The sequence below is a fragment of the Muntiacus reevesi genome, chromosome 18 (genome assembly GCF_963930625.1).
Source record: "Muntiacus reevesi chromosome 18, mMunRee1.1, whole genome shotgun sequence".
NCBI classification, from domain to species: Eukaryota; Metazoa; Chordata; class Mammalia; order Artiodactyla; family Cervidae; genus Muntiacus; species Muntiacus reevesi.
Genome location: NC_089266.1, coordinates 28,812,303 through 28,827,270, shown reverse-complemented (window position 1 = coordinate 28,827,270; position 14,968 = coordinate 28,812,303). Strand labels below are relative to the sequence as shown.

The 14,968-nt window shown below is 43.1% G+C and overlaps 1 protein-coding gene across 4 annotated transcripts in view; it reads right to left on the bottom strand.

Annotated features, from left to right (window-relative positions):
- Positions 1 to 642: 642 nt before the first annotated feature.
- Positions 643 to 14,968, bottom strand: part of TTC19 (tetratricopeptide repeat domain 19) — a 29,167-nt gene continuing 14,841 nt past the window's right edge. For 3 of the 4 annotated variants that reach the window (XM_065909125.1, XM_065909126.1, XM_065909128.1), the window contains 3 exons: positions 2,496 to 2,650; positions 1,635 to 1,797; positions 643 to 1,283 (listed from right to left, as the gene is read on the bottom strand). In XM_065909125.1, coding sequence (XP_065765197.1) covers positions 1,150 to 1,283; positions 1,635 to 1,797; positions 2,496 to 2,650 — 452 coding nt within the window. In that variant the 3' untranslated portion in view covers positions 643 to 1,149. The remainder of the gene's footprint in view (positions 1,284 to 1,634; positions 1,798 to 2,495; positions 2,651 to 14,968) is intronic. The other variant, XM_065909127.1, reaches the window with a different exon arrangement.

Sequence of the window (14,968 nt, the reverse complement as noted above, 5' to 3'; positions counted from 1 at the left end):
GGGTTGCACTGAAACTTGAGTTTCTCTGAGTTAGACTTGATTAAAGGCATTAACCTGGTGAGACAATGAGAAGATACTTACATCAGCAAAATAGATTATTCTAATAGAAGATTCTGATCTGAGCCTAATTCCTGTTTTTTTAATTCTAAAAAGTCAATGACCTTTTTATGAGAAACTCAAAAGACTTCAATATTGAATATATACAATACTGTTGTGGCGTCTCCCGGTTTATTAGGAAGGGAGCCTTCGTGTGTACACAGGAGCCAAAGGCACCAGTTTATCTTCCCCGCCCCCACACCGGAAGGACTGTAGAACTGCCCCGAGGCAGGGACAACGCTCAGACACACCATTCAGGTTAGGCCACTGACCTTCTCTTGGGGCTGAAAGAGTCCAAAGACCCCCACGGGGAGACTAGGAACCAAAACTCCAAGAGCTAGGGCTGGGGTCCAGGCAGTGCTTCCTCTATGGCCCCATTACTGTCAGTACGACACCCCCAGGGCTCCCCTCTGAGCAGCCCTCAGATAACTCTGACCTGTGACTGGGTCCAGAGGGGTGCATGCTCAGAGGGGAGAGTCGTAGGAATTGTCTTTCCTTTTCCTCCTTTTTTCATAGTGGTCTACAACCAGATAGGTACAAAAACAGTTCACTTAGTCCACTTTTATATAATCTAAAGGACACGCTACTACTTCCAAGTGCCCGATTCCCACTTCAAAGCTTCACATCTGATGCTTTGTGGCAACCAAGATACTACTCTTCTATGCATTAAATCCCACAGTGGTCTTCACGAGACAGAGAATGAGAGAAAGCAACTCACCATCATGAGACTGGTAGCTCTGGTCTGCCAGGTCTTGATAAAATAAGACATAACAGCCAATCAATGAACCAAAACCTTATAGTAGAAATGCCCCCACCCCAGATGAACGCTGGTCCCTCAATCTGGCACGGTTCAGCACCTCCCCAACCATCCGTTAGAACAGAACACCGCCGGACAGCAGTCCTGAGAAACAGTCAGTCAGGGGAGGAGGGGGTGTGCAAAACAGTGAGCACAGCTTGTCCTCCACCAAGGCTTAGTTGAGGGGACGTGCATGTCACGGACAGAGGATTTAAGCCACTGATTGGGGGCCGCCAGGACTGGAATAGAGGTATCAGTCATGACAAAGGTCTGCTTTTTCTTGCCAGCTCGGCCAGCTCTTCCCTGATGTGCTGCACAGAAGCCTCGTCTCTCTTCAGTTCCGCTTGCCTCAGTGCTTCCCTATAGGTCTCTTCTGCTTGTGCGTACAGTTCTGGAACAGCCCAAGAGAAGGGAGAAAATGCATGTTTCATCGTGATTCTAAAACATTCTGAAGAGAAAGCACGTGTGACGGGACAGCGCTAGTTCACGGTGTGAGTCAAGTTATGACCCTGGGACGCCCGGACCTCAGGGAGCCCTTCCCTGATGGAAGTTTGGGTAAGGGACCTGTCCCTGCAGGTTTCTGAGCAGAGGGCAGAGCTTCCTGAGGGCACATCGAGCTCTCCACATGCCAACAAGGAGGAGCCTGCGGAGCACTCCAGAAACAAGGGACCACGGCCTCACTGCCTGCCCTCAGCCCACCACCCAGGTCCCCGACCCACCGAGGGGCGCCCCGCGCCCACACCTCTGTGCATCAGGACTGCAGCCAGGTTGCCGAGCAGCACGTGCAGTTCAGGGTGTCCCACCTGCCTCGCCAGGTCTGACGCCCTCTGTGCGTGAACACAGGCCTCGTCAGTGCGGCCCTGTGTGTCCAGGGTAGTGGCCAGGTCATTCAGCAGCACGATGGTCTACATGGGAGAAAACAGCTGCTGCTTGCAAGCGAAGATTTGCTGGAGAAGGGAACAGCTACCCACTCTAGTATTCTTGGGCTTCCCTGGTGGCTCAGCTGGTAAAGAATCTGCCCGTAGTGCAGGAGACCTGGATTCAATCCCTGGGTGGGAAGATCCCTCAGAGAAGGGAACGGCTACCCACTCCAGTATTCTGGCCTGGAGAATGCCATGGACTTGTCCATGGGGTTGCAAAGAGTCAGACACGACTGAGCAACTCTTCACTTTCCACAGCCCTAGTGTCTGGTGCTCTGTGGATGCCCTGAAAGGCTGTCTTTCCGAGCAGTGCCCCTTGGGGTCAGGTGCATTTATCATCTGCACTGCACAGCAGCAGTCGGACCCTCTGGAAAATAATACAAACCTGGAAACTAGGTAGCAGGATGAATATTACTTATTGTCAAAAAAGCAGCAGCAAATAAACATAGCAAAAAGTAGTGACAGGATGTGATGCATCCTATGGCAAACCAGTACTCACGGTCACCTCTGGGCAGACCTAGTACCTCCCTGGCAGCCTCAGACCCTTCCTAGAACGGAGGGTGGGGGGAGTGGATGCAGCAGGGCCCTGTGCTGAGGGTCTGTCTGTATTTCCTATTCTGGATTCTGAAACCTTCATCTTAAAACACCTGCTGTTTTTAGACGCGCCCCTCCCCCCCTTTTACCTGTGGGTGTCTTTCTCCGAGTATTTCCTCAGAAATCCGCAGAGCTTTTTCATACATCCGCTGTGCCTGAGATGGCTGCTGGGAGAAGAGCAGGTAGCGTGCGTAGGTGTCCAGACACATGCCCAGAAGGAGCCGTGTGTTGGCCTTGTCGTCCGCTGAGAAGGAAACGCGAGCAGTTCTGGGTGCAATGAGCACAACCAGAAGTGGGGGCAGAGACGGGGCCAAGCGCCCTGAACACTGTCACTAAACAAGTCCTCTTGACCTATACTTTAACACAAGGTGATTAACATCTACACTGGTTCTTGGACCAGTGAGTGTTGAGAAGGGGGGATTCACCAAACCAACAAATAGGTGTATCTAAGAATTCAACTCCCCTTACACCACCTACCCAGACAGTCCCCAGGTAACCCCCCACCCCACTCCAGACACCAGTCCAGGGTGTCACCTGGAGATCAGAGGTTCCCGGGACTCCTCCCCTCAGGTTCAATCAGTTTGCTAGGGTGGCTCACAGATCACCTGTTTCTATAAGGGTTCAACTCAGGAACAGGTGAGGTGTGGGGGAGGGGCATCCCGCCCTGTCCAGGTGCCACTGTCCCTGTGCCCTCCAGAAGAGCCCCAAGCCCCACCCTCTGGGGTGTTGATGGTGGCGTCTTTATTAAAGCACTCGGAACTGAGTCACCTTCCACCCCAGTCAGGGGTGAGACTGAAGGCTCCATCCCTCCAACCACATGGTTGCCTCCACGGGCAACCAGCCCCTATGCTTTAACAATAAGCTAAATCACTAAATCACTCCACACTTAGGAAATTTGAAGCATCTGGGGAGTTCTGAGGCAGGACCTATGATGAACAAAGACCAATGTATGAGACATTTTCATCATCTGAAATAGGTATTTCATCAACCAAATATATATTTCTTATAAGTCACAGTTACTGTAACATAAGTAATGAACCTTTCCATACCTTTTAAGACAAAGTCCACAAATAGATTAAAACAGTATTATTTTTAGTTTGAAACTAATATTACCTAGCATGAACCAGGCGAAGATAAACTAGAATGACAACAAAAAGCCTAGGGCCAATAAAATTTTCTGGTATGAAAACAGCACTACAGAAAAGAACCAGAGAATACTCAGAATCCTGGGATGGAGAGTCACAACCCAATTAAAAAAACAGCTAATCTATTTTTTGAAGAACAGTAATAAAGGCTGCAGTGTATGGTAGCTTCCAACGTACCATGTCTGAAAAAGAAGAGCCAGACAGCAGGGCTGGGGACCAGCAGCTAACAGCAGTCGGCCAAGTAACAGGCCTTGGAGCCACGACACAAACAGCACATAAGTGGTGGTGAACCGGCGGAAAGGACACACTGCAGACAGCTCAGCGGAGGGGAATGTTCACACGAAGGACTCAGAGGTTCCCTCGGCTAACCTCATGGAGCACGATTACTGGACGCCCACGTGAAGGGGTTCAGACGGGTCTGTTTACCAACAAAGGGATTGCCACACTGAATACAACTCCTTCCTTATCTTCCAAGTTTAAATGGTGTATAGACTTTAAAGATGACAATGTTGCCAAATAACTATATGATCAGTTACTGAGGGGATAGTTTAAATAAAACAATGCAAATAAAGTATCTATAAAAATAATCTCAGACAGTAAAAGTGAAATAAAACTTTTCTTCTAGTAAAAATCCAAAGTTCTTACTCTAACCTAGTTATATATAAAAGGTAAATGATGATCATTTTAAAACCAAATTAGGAATAGTTTTAAATAGATCACCTTACAAATTTTAAATTATCTTTAAACAGAAAGCACATATAAATTTATGGATAGGGACTTCCCTGCTGGCCCAGTGGTTAAAACTCTGAGCTCCCAATGCAGGGAGCCCAGGTTCGATCCCTGGTCAGGGACCTAGATCCCACATGCTGCAACTAAGACCTGGTACAGCCAAATAAATGAATAAATTTAAAAAAAAATATTAAAAAAATTTATGGATAAATATAACCAATATAAAAAAGTAAAACATAAAATTGCACCAAATGTAAAAAAAAAAATGGCACCAAATAAATATTATTTTTCTGTATTAAAAGGAAATGCTGAAACAATAAAAATAGATCTTACTAGAAGCACTCTTTAAATGCTAAGCAAAAAGCTTGTAAAATCAGCAATTTAAGATCCACACTATTGGGAGGTAACAGCATGGAGAAAGGCCCAGGCAGAGAAGCTCTGTGCCCTCCCCAGGTACTGACACAGGCCCAAGGAGACTGGAAGATTCACAATACCTACAGACACTTAAAATCTGCATTCCTGGAGAACAAGGCAAAGATGTTAACCATATACCAAAACTATCACAAAATAATGCGTACATTATTCCAATTCTGAAAACTGTTTAAAAAATGACTGCTGACTCATTACTGGAACGTGTGCTAATTCTCTAAATACTTCTACATTAAAAAAAGTATACTCTTGTATACTTTAAAATTAGAATATATGTTCAATACTATAACTCAAAAGTACAAGAATAAAGTGACAAGTAATTCTAGTTGAAAATTATTACCCCTGATACCAGTAATGGTAATTAAACTAGAATAGCAGGAAAGATAGTAAAGCTTTTTAGAAGGAATTAAATGATGAGGTAAATTGTAGCTGTTAATATTTCATTATTAAGAAAATACATTTTTAAATTCACAGTACATTCTAATCATAGTAACATAGAAGGTTTTAAACATACATCTCTAAATATAGGACCAAAGGAGAAACAAAGACTGCCTAGCAAGACCACCAGCACTCAGTAAGGTACCAGAGTTCCTTTTTCTAATAATAATTAAAACATGCTTCTTTGAAATACCAACATAAACAAACACCACTAGAAGTCATACACCAAAGAAACCTACTGACAGCTGAGAAACCACTCCTCCCAAAGGGCTATTTAAATCTGAGGGGAGGAAAGTGTATTTATCTCTTCAGATTTTAATTATAAATAATACTTGATCACAAATCATTCCTAGGAGAAAAATATGAGGTAAGCTATAATCAGTCTATGAAAAAGATTTACCACAGAAATCTTTATAGTCAAAATACAAGTAAACTGAATTTTCAAATCCATTAAGGATAAATGCACCAAGCAGCTTTTATTCCAGGAATGCTTAGAATGACTCTGTATACTTAATGTATCTGTGTACCAAATCAGGCTTGCATAAATGCAGATTCTCCATCAGTGAGAAGAAGAGCATTTGATTTGGGAGAACTCGAGCACAGGCACCCAGCTAGCTCCCTCACCCTCAGCAATAATAATCTGGGAGAAGCTACAGGGTCTTTGAAGCTAACTTGCTGCTCATGCTCCAGGAACGCCCTCAACCTTCTGCCAGGCTGCATCTCATCACCTGACTGACTGACTACCTTGGCACTTTCCAAGACCACTAATGGTACCAGTGGAAGGAGTTTTGGTTCCAGTAACATGACAGATAAACCCGAAAACCCTTCTGCTTCAAATATTAGATAAATCATAATACATATCTTTTTACCTGCACAGCTGAGCTCCTGAGAGAAGGAAATCCTGAGGGCCAGCAATTACGAAGGAGCTAAAACCCAAAGGGGAGAGCATGAAGCAGGGCCCAGTTCTGGCTGGTCGTGTGGTGGCTTGAGTGTCTCTGAATCCAGAACTGGGTTCTTCATCTCACACAGAACACAGAAGTAGATCTTAACTCCCTATAAAGCCAGGATGACCCCAGAGGCTACAGAGGGACAGGGACCACATGGAAACCCATCACTGACACCCCCACCCTACCCCACCATGCTCGATTTGATGTCTAAATGTGAGCCATCCCTTCAAGGCTTGGACCTGAGAGCCTGGAAAAACAAAGCTAGCCTGGAGACTAATTTCTCAAAGTTGCTGAAGAGTCTGTATCCCCGAGTATGTAAGCATGCAGACACAGCTCAGGTGGGAATCAGAGAAAGCCTCCCCTGAAGATAACTGAGTGACCCCGGCTGGAACTCGTCCTCAGAGGTCAGGGGCTCCACCTATGAGCCGTGCGCCAGCCCCTCTAGTCCTCATCCCTCAGTTTACACCCCCACTCTTTAGCCATCCTCAGATATGCAACCACTTCAGTGGATGTTTGCTATGTTTTTCCTCCACTAGAAACGGAGGCAGCACCGACCAGGTGTTACTTACAGCTGTATCTAATAATGTGCATCCCAGTGTTTCCTGACTGGTTGAATGAACGGAAGAGAAATAAGAAGGTATGAATTAAACATGGGAAGTATGATGACACCAAACATTAATTTTACCTACAGAAGTCACAGCAGCAGGACGTGAATCTCTGGAAGCTCAACACAGAGGTGTCATTACACACCAGTGAGAAAGGGACTCACTACTAAAATGGTCCTGAATTAAAACCCAGTCTGGGGGAGGAAAACATAACCTCACACCACAGTAAAAACAAATTCCAGGTAACTGAACACTCAGTGGAAAAGAACCAAGTACTTATTTACTTGTGGATTATTAGCATGTAAGTGGTTTCCTCTGGATTGTTGTTGATTCCTGGTTGCATGGAGTTATCAAAGAATTATTATGAAGCTCCATTAGGAAAAAATAAAAATGGCAAAATTTACCTCTGAGGTCTGCACACACGACCCCATCATGACACACAGGTTTTAACATCCTAACACTGGTATTCTCTAATTTTTCAATCATTTTGCAGGTATCTGGACACCTAACCACTGTCACAAGCGATGTGTGGAGATCATGGTTTCCAAACAGCGTCACTTTTGGCTATTGATATTTTGACAGATAATTTCTGTGAATTAGAGTGTTTAACTTAGATTTAGTTAGATGCCTATTAGATGTCCACCTCCCCTCCGACCTCAGCTGTAACAACCAAACTATCTCCAGATGGTGCCAGGTGGAAGCCAAGTCTTTAGAAGAGACTATTTTCCTGACCGTAGAAACTGAAGGATTTTATTAAACAAGACTCAGAAAGCACAAACCATAAAGGGAAATACCAAAAGATCCTGCAATCTGTCAAATACCCTAAAGGGAAAAGACAAGACCACAAAGAGAGAATGGAACCAACAAAGTAGATGCTCAAAAAAAAAAAAAAAAAGGATGCTATACATTAAGAACTATTTACAAATCATTGAGAAAGAAAACACCCTTCAAAAAATAAGGGAAAAAATTTTAAATGAAATATAGCGCAATTAGAATGCCAACACATTGCCAATGAAAACATAAAGTGGTAAAAGCACACTGATACGCATCTGGTAACGTCTCGTGTGTGCAGCGGAGAAGGCGACGGCACCCCACTCCAGGACTCTTGCCCGGAAAATCCCATGGACGGAGGAGCCTGGTGGGCTGCAGTCCATGGGGTCGCTAAGAGTGGGACACGACTGAGCGACTTCACTTTCACTTTTCACTTTCATGCACTGGAGAAGGAAATGGCAACCCACTCCAGTGTTCTTGCCTGGAGAATCCCAGGGACGGCGGAGCCTGGGGGGCTGCCGTCTATGGGGTCGCACAGAGTCGGACACGACTGAAGCGACTTAGCAGCAGCAGCAGTGTGTGCAGGCCAGCAGTCCCACTCCTCCATACGTCCCTGAGGAACAGCCTGGCGTGTGCAGACACACAGGTCCCAGCATTACTCCCACAGAGAGAGAGGCAGGACCTCCATGTCCACCAATGGGCGAAGTGAGTACATGCCCACGGCAGAGTAACAGGGCCTCCACTAGCCTGCATCTCTCCTCTGGAGGATGGAAAAAAGCCGAACCCCACCCCCACTCCCCCGCCCCGGGACTAATCACAGGAAGTCACCTCTTCTGAACAGACATGCAGGGTGACAAGCAAATAGGGCCTTTGTGCATAAAATAATATATTTTAAGGATCAACGTGGATAAAGTTCAGCAATATGATGAGTGAAGAAATAAACTGCAGAAACAATGTACAGTAAGACACTGTTCATATAAAGTTCAAAAACATTTTAGTCCCATAGTTTACTGATGTATACAAGTAAAATAGACAGGCAGAAGAATCATAAACACCAAAACCAAATTTAGGATTACAGTTACATCAAGCAGGAGTACCAAGGGGTTTAAACTCTGCCCAGTCCCCCAAACCATCATCTGAAGCACATATGGTAAAATATTGGGTTGGCTTAAAAGTTTGTTCAGGTTTTTCTGTAAGATGGTATGAAAAACCCAAACGAACTTTTTGGCCAACCCAATACTTAATACTTGCCAAAGCTAAGAGGAAAGCATACAGGTATCTATTAAAAGTTTCCACTATTTTTGCTTAAAATCTTTAAGAAGAGGAAGAAAAGTACAATACTGACTTTTCTGGGTAAGTCAGTAATACAGAATACACAATGAAAAAATTTCCAAAACACAGACAAGAAAACAGAGGAGACAATATATTTATACTATAGAACAGAGAAAAGAGGGAGGCCGGGACTACCCTGGTGGTCCAGCAGATAGGAATCCACCTGCCGATGCAGGGGATCCAAGTTCCATCCCTGGTCTGGGAACTAAGATCCCACATGCCTCGAGGCAACTTAGAGCCCATGTGCAAGAGAAGCCTGAGCACCGCAGCCAGTGAGTAGCCCCTGGCCGGAGTGAGCAGGGGCTCAGCCAGTGAGCAGCCCACAGCTGCTAGTCGAGCCTACAGGCAGCAATGAGACTCAGCACGGCCTAAAAACCCAAAAAGGTTCACCAAAGACCAGGCAGAATGCAGAGAGACCAACCCCTAACCTTATGCTAAAGAGCTTCCAATGCCTACAAAGTAACCAGGCAGGAGAAAACAGGTTATTTACAAAAGGAGGTGAATAAATTGGCTTCCTCATTCTCTGAAGAAAAATCCCAGGAGATGCAAAATTCCAGATAGCAGAGAACAACTAGGGAAAAGTAGCAGAATTTTATTACACTGTAGTCATCTCATCTTACACTGGAAACTGAATATAAAAAATTTTTTTCTGAGTCAAATACATTTTGAAGAAATTTTTAGGTTGCTGTTAACAGAACTGAGACCATATTATGTGCCTTCCTTCCAAAATATAAAAGAAGGTTTAGTGACGAAAACAACCCTTTAAGAGGGACTTGAAAACACAAGAAATAACAAAAATGGAAAGCTTTTAATGCAAAAATTTAGACCAAATATCACTTTCAATTCTAGATTTAAGTAGGTTTTATTATCACAAGGCAACAATATGCAGATTACGTTAAAAAAAAAGATCCAAACACAGCTTTCTACAAAGACACACCGAGGGAAACCCTGGTGATCTGGTGGTTAAGAACTGGGCTGCCAATTCAGGGAACATGGGTTCGATCCATAGTCCAGAAAGATCCCACACGCCACAGGCAACCAAGTCCACGGGTCACAACCACTGAGCCCTCGCTCTAAAGCCCATGAGTTGCAACCACTGACCCCTCGCACCTGGAACCAGTGCTCCACAAGAGAAGCCACCACAATGAGAAGGCCACGCCTTGCAACTAGAGAAATGACCCCGAAGCAAGGAAGACCCAGTACAGCCAAAAAAACCCGCCAAACACACTGAAAACAAAACGACTCAAATTTTTATTTTTTTTAATATTTATTTTTACTTATTTTGCTGCACTGGATCTTTGTTGTGGCATGTGGGATCTAGTTCCCTGACCAGTGATTGAACCCGGGCCCTCTGCATTGGGGGTGCAAACCCTTAGCCACTGAACCACCAGGGCAGTCCCTCAAATTTTAACAGTAAGATATAGTCAACAATGTAAAACTAAAATTTGTGACAAATACCTTAAGTAGGACAAAAAAAGAATGGCTTTTCTGATGAAAAGGATAATTCATAATGAAGCTGTGTGTGTGTGTGTGTGTGTATATATATACAATCTGGGACTCTAAACAGCATAGATATATAAAGGAAAAAAACCCCACAAAAACATAAATATTGTCTACAACTACAAAATGTCAGCAAGGGTACAGAAGCCTGAACACCACCATAAACTAACTAAACCTGACACACATCTACCGAGTACGCCTCCTCCCAAATGCACATCCAACACTCCCAGATAAACCATGCTGTTTAGCTGCTCAGTCATGTCGGACTCTTTGCAACCCCATGAACTCTTCTGTCCATGGGATTCTCCAGGTAAGAATACTGGAGTGGATTGCCATTCCCTTCTTCAAGGGATCTTCCCAACCCAGGAATCAACAAACTCTTGTCTTCCATGTCTCCTGCATTAGCAGAATTCTTTACTACTGAGCCACCAGGGAAGCCTGGATAAACCACGTACTAGGCCATGAAACAAATCTAGATAAAATGTAAAAGGACTGAAATCATACAAAGCATGTTTTCAGATCATAATAGAACAAACCTAAAAAACAGAAGTAAATTTCGGAAATTCACAAATACATGGAGATTAGTCAACACTCTCCAAAATATCCAAAAGATCTAAGAAGAAATCACAAGAAAAGTTAGAAAATATTTTGAGATACATGAAAATAAAAACACAACACACCAAAATTCATGGGATGCAGCTAACATAATAGAGGAACATTTCTAGTTGTAAATGGCTACATTAAAAAAGAAAGGTCCTAAAAAAATAAATAAAAAATAAAGGTCTTGGCCTATAGATAGAAAACTATAAAACACTGATGAAAGAAATCAAAGAGGACACAAACAGATGGAGAAACATACCGTGTTCATGGATTGGAAGAATCAATATTGTCAAAATGGCTATTCTACCCAAAGCAATCTATAGATTCAATGCAATCCCTATCAAGCTACCAACGGTATTTTTCACAGAACTAGAACAAATAATTTCACAATTTGTATGGAAATACAAAAAACCTCGAATAGCCAAAGTAATCTTGAGAAGGAAGAATGGAACTGGGGGAATCAATCTGCCTGACTTCAGACTCTACTACAAAGTCACAGTCATCAAGACAGTATGGTACTGGCACAAAGACAGAAATATAGATCAACGGAACAGAATAGAAAGCCCAGAGATAAATCCACGAACCTATGGACACCTTATCTTTGACAAAGGAGGCAAGGATATACAATGGAAAAAAGACAACCTCTTTAACAAGTGGTGCTGGGAAAACTGGTCAACCACTTGTAAAAGAATGAAACTAGAACACTTTCTAACACCATACACAAAAATAAACTCAAAATGGATTAAAGATCTAAATGTAAGACCAGAAACTTTAAAACTCCTAGAGGAGAACATAGGCAAAACACTTTCCAACATAAATCACAGCAAGATCTTCTATGACCCACCTTCCAGAATATTGGAAATAAAAGCAAAATAAACAAATGGGACCTAATGAAACTTAAAAGCTTTTGCACAACAAAGGAAACTATAAGTAAGGTGAAAAGACAGCCCTCAGATTGGGAGAAAATAATAGCAAATGAGGAAACAGACAAAGGATTAATCTCAAAAATATACAAGCAACTCCTGAAGCTCAATTCCAGAAAAATAAATGACCCAATCAAAAAATGGGCCAAAAAACTAAACAGACATTTCTCCAAAGAAGACATACAGATGGCTAACAAACACATGAAAAGATGCTCAACATCACCCATTATCAGAGAAATGCAAATCAAAACCACAATGAGGTACCATTACACGCCAGTCAGGATGGCTGCTATCCAAAAGTCTACAAGCAATAAATGCTGGAGAGGGTGTGGAGAAAAGGCAACCCTCTACACTATTGGTGGGAATGAAAACTAGTACAGCCACTATGGAAAACAGTGTGGAGATTTCTTAAAAAACTGGAAATAGAACTGCCATATAACCCAGCAATACCACTTCTGGGCATACACACCGAGGAAACCAGATCTGAAAGAGACACGTGCAGCCCAATGTTCATCGCAGCACTGTTTATAATAGCCAGGACATGGAAGCAACCTAGATGCCCATCAGCAGACGAATGGATAAGGAAGCTGTGGTATGTTACGTATACACCATGGAATACTACTCAGCCGTTAAAAAGAATTCATTTGAATCAGTTCTAATGAGATGGATGAAACTGGAGCCCATTATACAGAGTGAAGTAAGCCAGAAAGATAAAGAACATTACAGTATACTAACACATATATATGGAATTTAGAAAGATGGTAACGATAACCCTATATGCAAAACAGAAAAAGAGACACAGAAGTACAGAACAGACTTTTGAACTCTGTGGGAGAAGGTGAGGGTGGGATGTTTCGAAAGAACAGCATGTATATTATCTATGGTGAAACAGATCACCAGCCCAGGTGGGATGCATGAGTCAAGTGCTCGGGCCTGGTGCACTGGGAAGACCCAGAGGAATCGGGTGCAGAGGGAGGTGGGAGGGGGGATCGGGATGGGGAATACGTGTAACTCTATGGCTGATTCATATCAATGTATGACAAAAACCACTGGGGGGGAAAAAAAAAAAAGGTCTTGGGAAGCAGACTCAGGGGGTGTGTGTATATATATATGAGATTGATTAGCGTTGACGTACAGCAGAAACCATCTTATAAAGCAATCATCCTGCAATTAAAAAAAAAAAATCTTAAATCAACAACCTAATCCTCTACCTAAGAAACTAGAAAAAGAGCAAAATAAACCCATGGCAAGCAGAAGAGCTATAAAACATTAGAGTGTAAACAAATGAGGTAGAAAACAAACAAACAAAAAAAATTATAGAGAAAATGAAACCAAAAGTTGGCCCTTTGACAAGGTCAACAAAACTGACAAAAACTAAAAAGAAACACGTATAAAATAGTCAGGAAGGTCCTTCGTAACTCAGAGGGGTAAACATAACACAGAAGAGCTAAACCACTTAATTGACAGGTTAACAAACTCTCTGATAGTCCCCGATGAGCCCCGGCCACAATGCTTGAGCATCTCACCCCCCTCAACAACTCCACGAGGAAGGCTTTCCTGCCATTTCTATGGACAAGGTCCCACTGCTGTTCTAAGTGGAGAAGCCAGAATTCCAACCTGGCTCAATTCAAAGCATTCATGAAACCAAATATGCCACCAGAAATACTCCAACTTTCCAGAAATGTTTTACTTAAAATATGAAAATCTGGGGAAGGAATATGATCTTGAATAAATAACAGAATATTGTTAAGCTATGCTTTATAAATATAATCCCTAAGAAAATTTCTTCCAGGAAAATACAGGAAAAAAAATTATAAAATTCTTTCATCCATGCATTCACTTACTCAGCAGATATTTATTTAAGCTATGTTATTGATACTGTCCCAGATACTGAAAGCATCTCAAGAAAATAGAACCACCTTAAATGTGTAAGGAACCAAAGAAGGAAGAAAAAGGGTGCCAGAGAATAACTAAAGGAGATCTGACCCAGATGGTTTCACAGATCCTACAACTTTCAAGGACTAAGTCACTCCATGTAATGCCTCACACCTATTCCAGGAAACACAGAGAACGTGTCAACTCATTTTATCACATTAATACAATCCTGTGATGACAAGCTCGAGAAATCAACTACAGATCTCACATGAGAAAATAAATGCAAATGTCTAAATAAAATATCAGCATTAAATATTATCTGCACAATTGACTAGCAAGCCTGATACAGTAAATCTACTCAAGCAGTTTGACACCAAATTAGATTTAAGACAAAGTTGTCCAGCACCGCTGTTACTTAACACTGAGACTATGGCCAATGAACTAAGTTTAACAAGGCGGGGAGTAAGGACACAGAAGCAGAACTATGACTTCCCAAATAGTTAATTCTGTATCTGAAAATAGTGCGACTATCCACTAAAACCAAACAGTTTAGTAAGGTGTCCACCGAGAATCAGATGTGACAGATCAGCACCACACCTGTGAAGAGAGCAGCCCGAGGCCCTGAGTGTGAGGACGCGTCCAGAGAGAATTCTGCCAGCAGGGAGGCCATTCGTTCGTGTCAGGGGCCACTCTCTCACGTGATTCAAGAGGGATTCTGAACCCTGTCAGGAATGGCTAAACCGACCAGGTTTAGCCAATCATGGTAATCCCCTTTGGTTTGCCAAGTACTGGGTTAAAACGCCCCATGACCCACCTCAGTCAAAGGGAGTAAGGGTAAATCCCCAGGGGTGGGGGAAGATTCCAGCAGAGACAACCTGGCCTCTAAGAGAAACATCCGAGGAGTCTCCCTTTTCCTCCGGACGCTGCTGTTTCTGGGCGACATTCCTGGGACCTGACAGTCACTTTTCATCCACAAGGGAAGCGCGAGGAGAACACCAGCACACTGAGAATGTCAGCAAGGGGTGGTGGGAAGAGCCCCCTTGGCTGAACTGCCAGACACATTATAGTGTCCTCACTATTTAACTCAATGTAGTTGAATTTCTTTTGCTGTTTGCAGTCAAATGCTAACTTACTCAGACAGCAATCTCCCAAACCAGTATCTTAAAGTTCAGTCTCAAAGCACTTGGGGAACCTGACAAAATGATGCAAAATTCACATGAAAATTAAGGGATAAACCAAATGGGAGGACTTCCCCAGTGGTTCAGTGG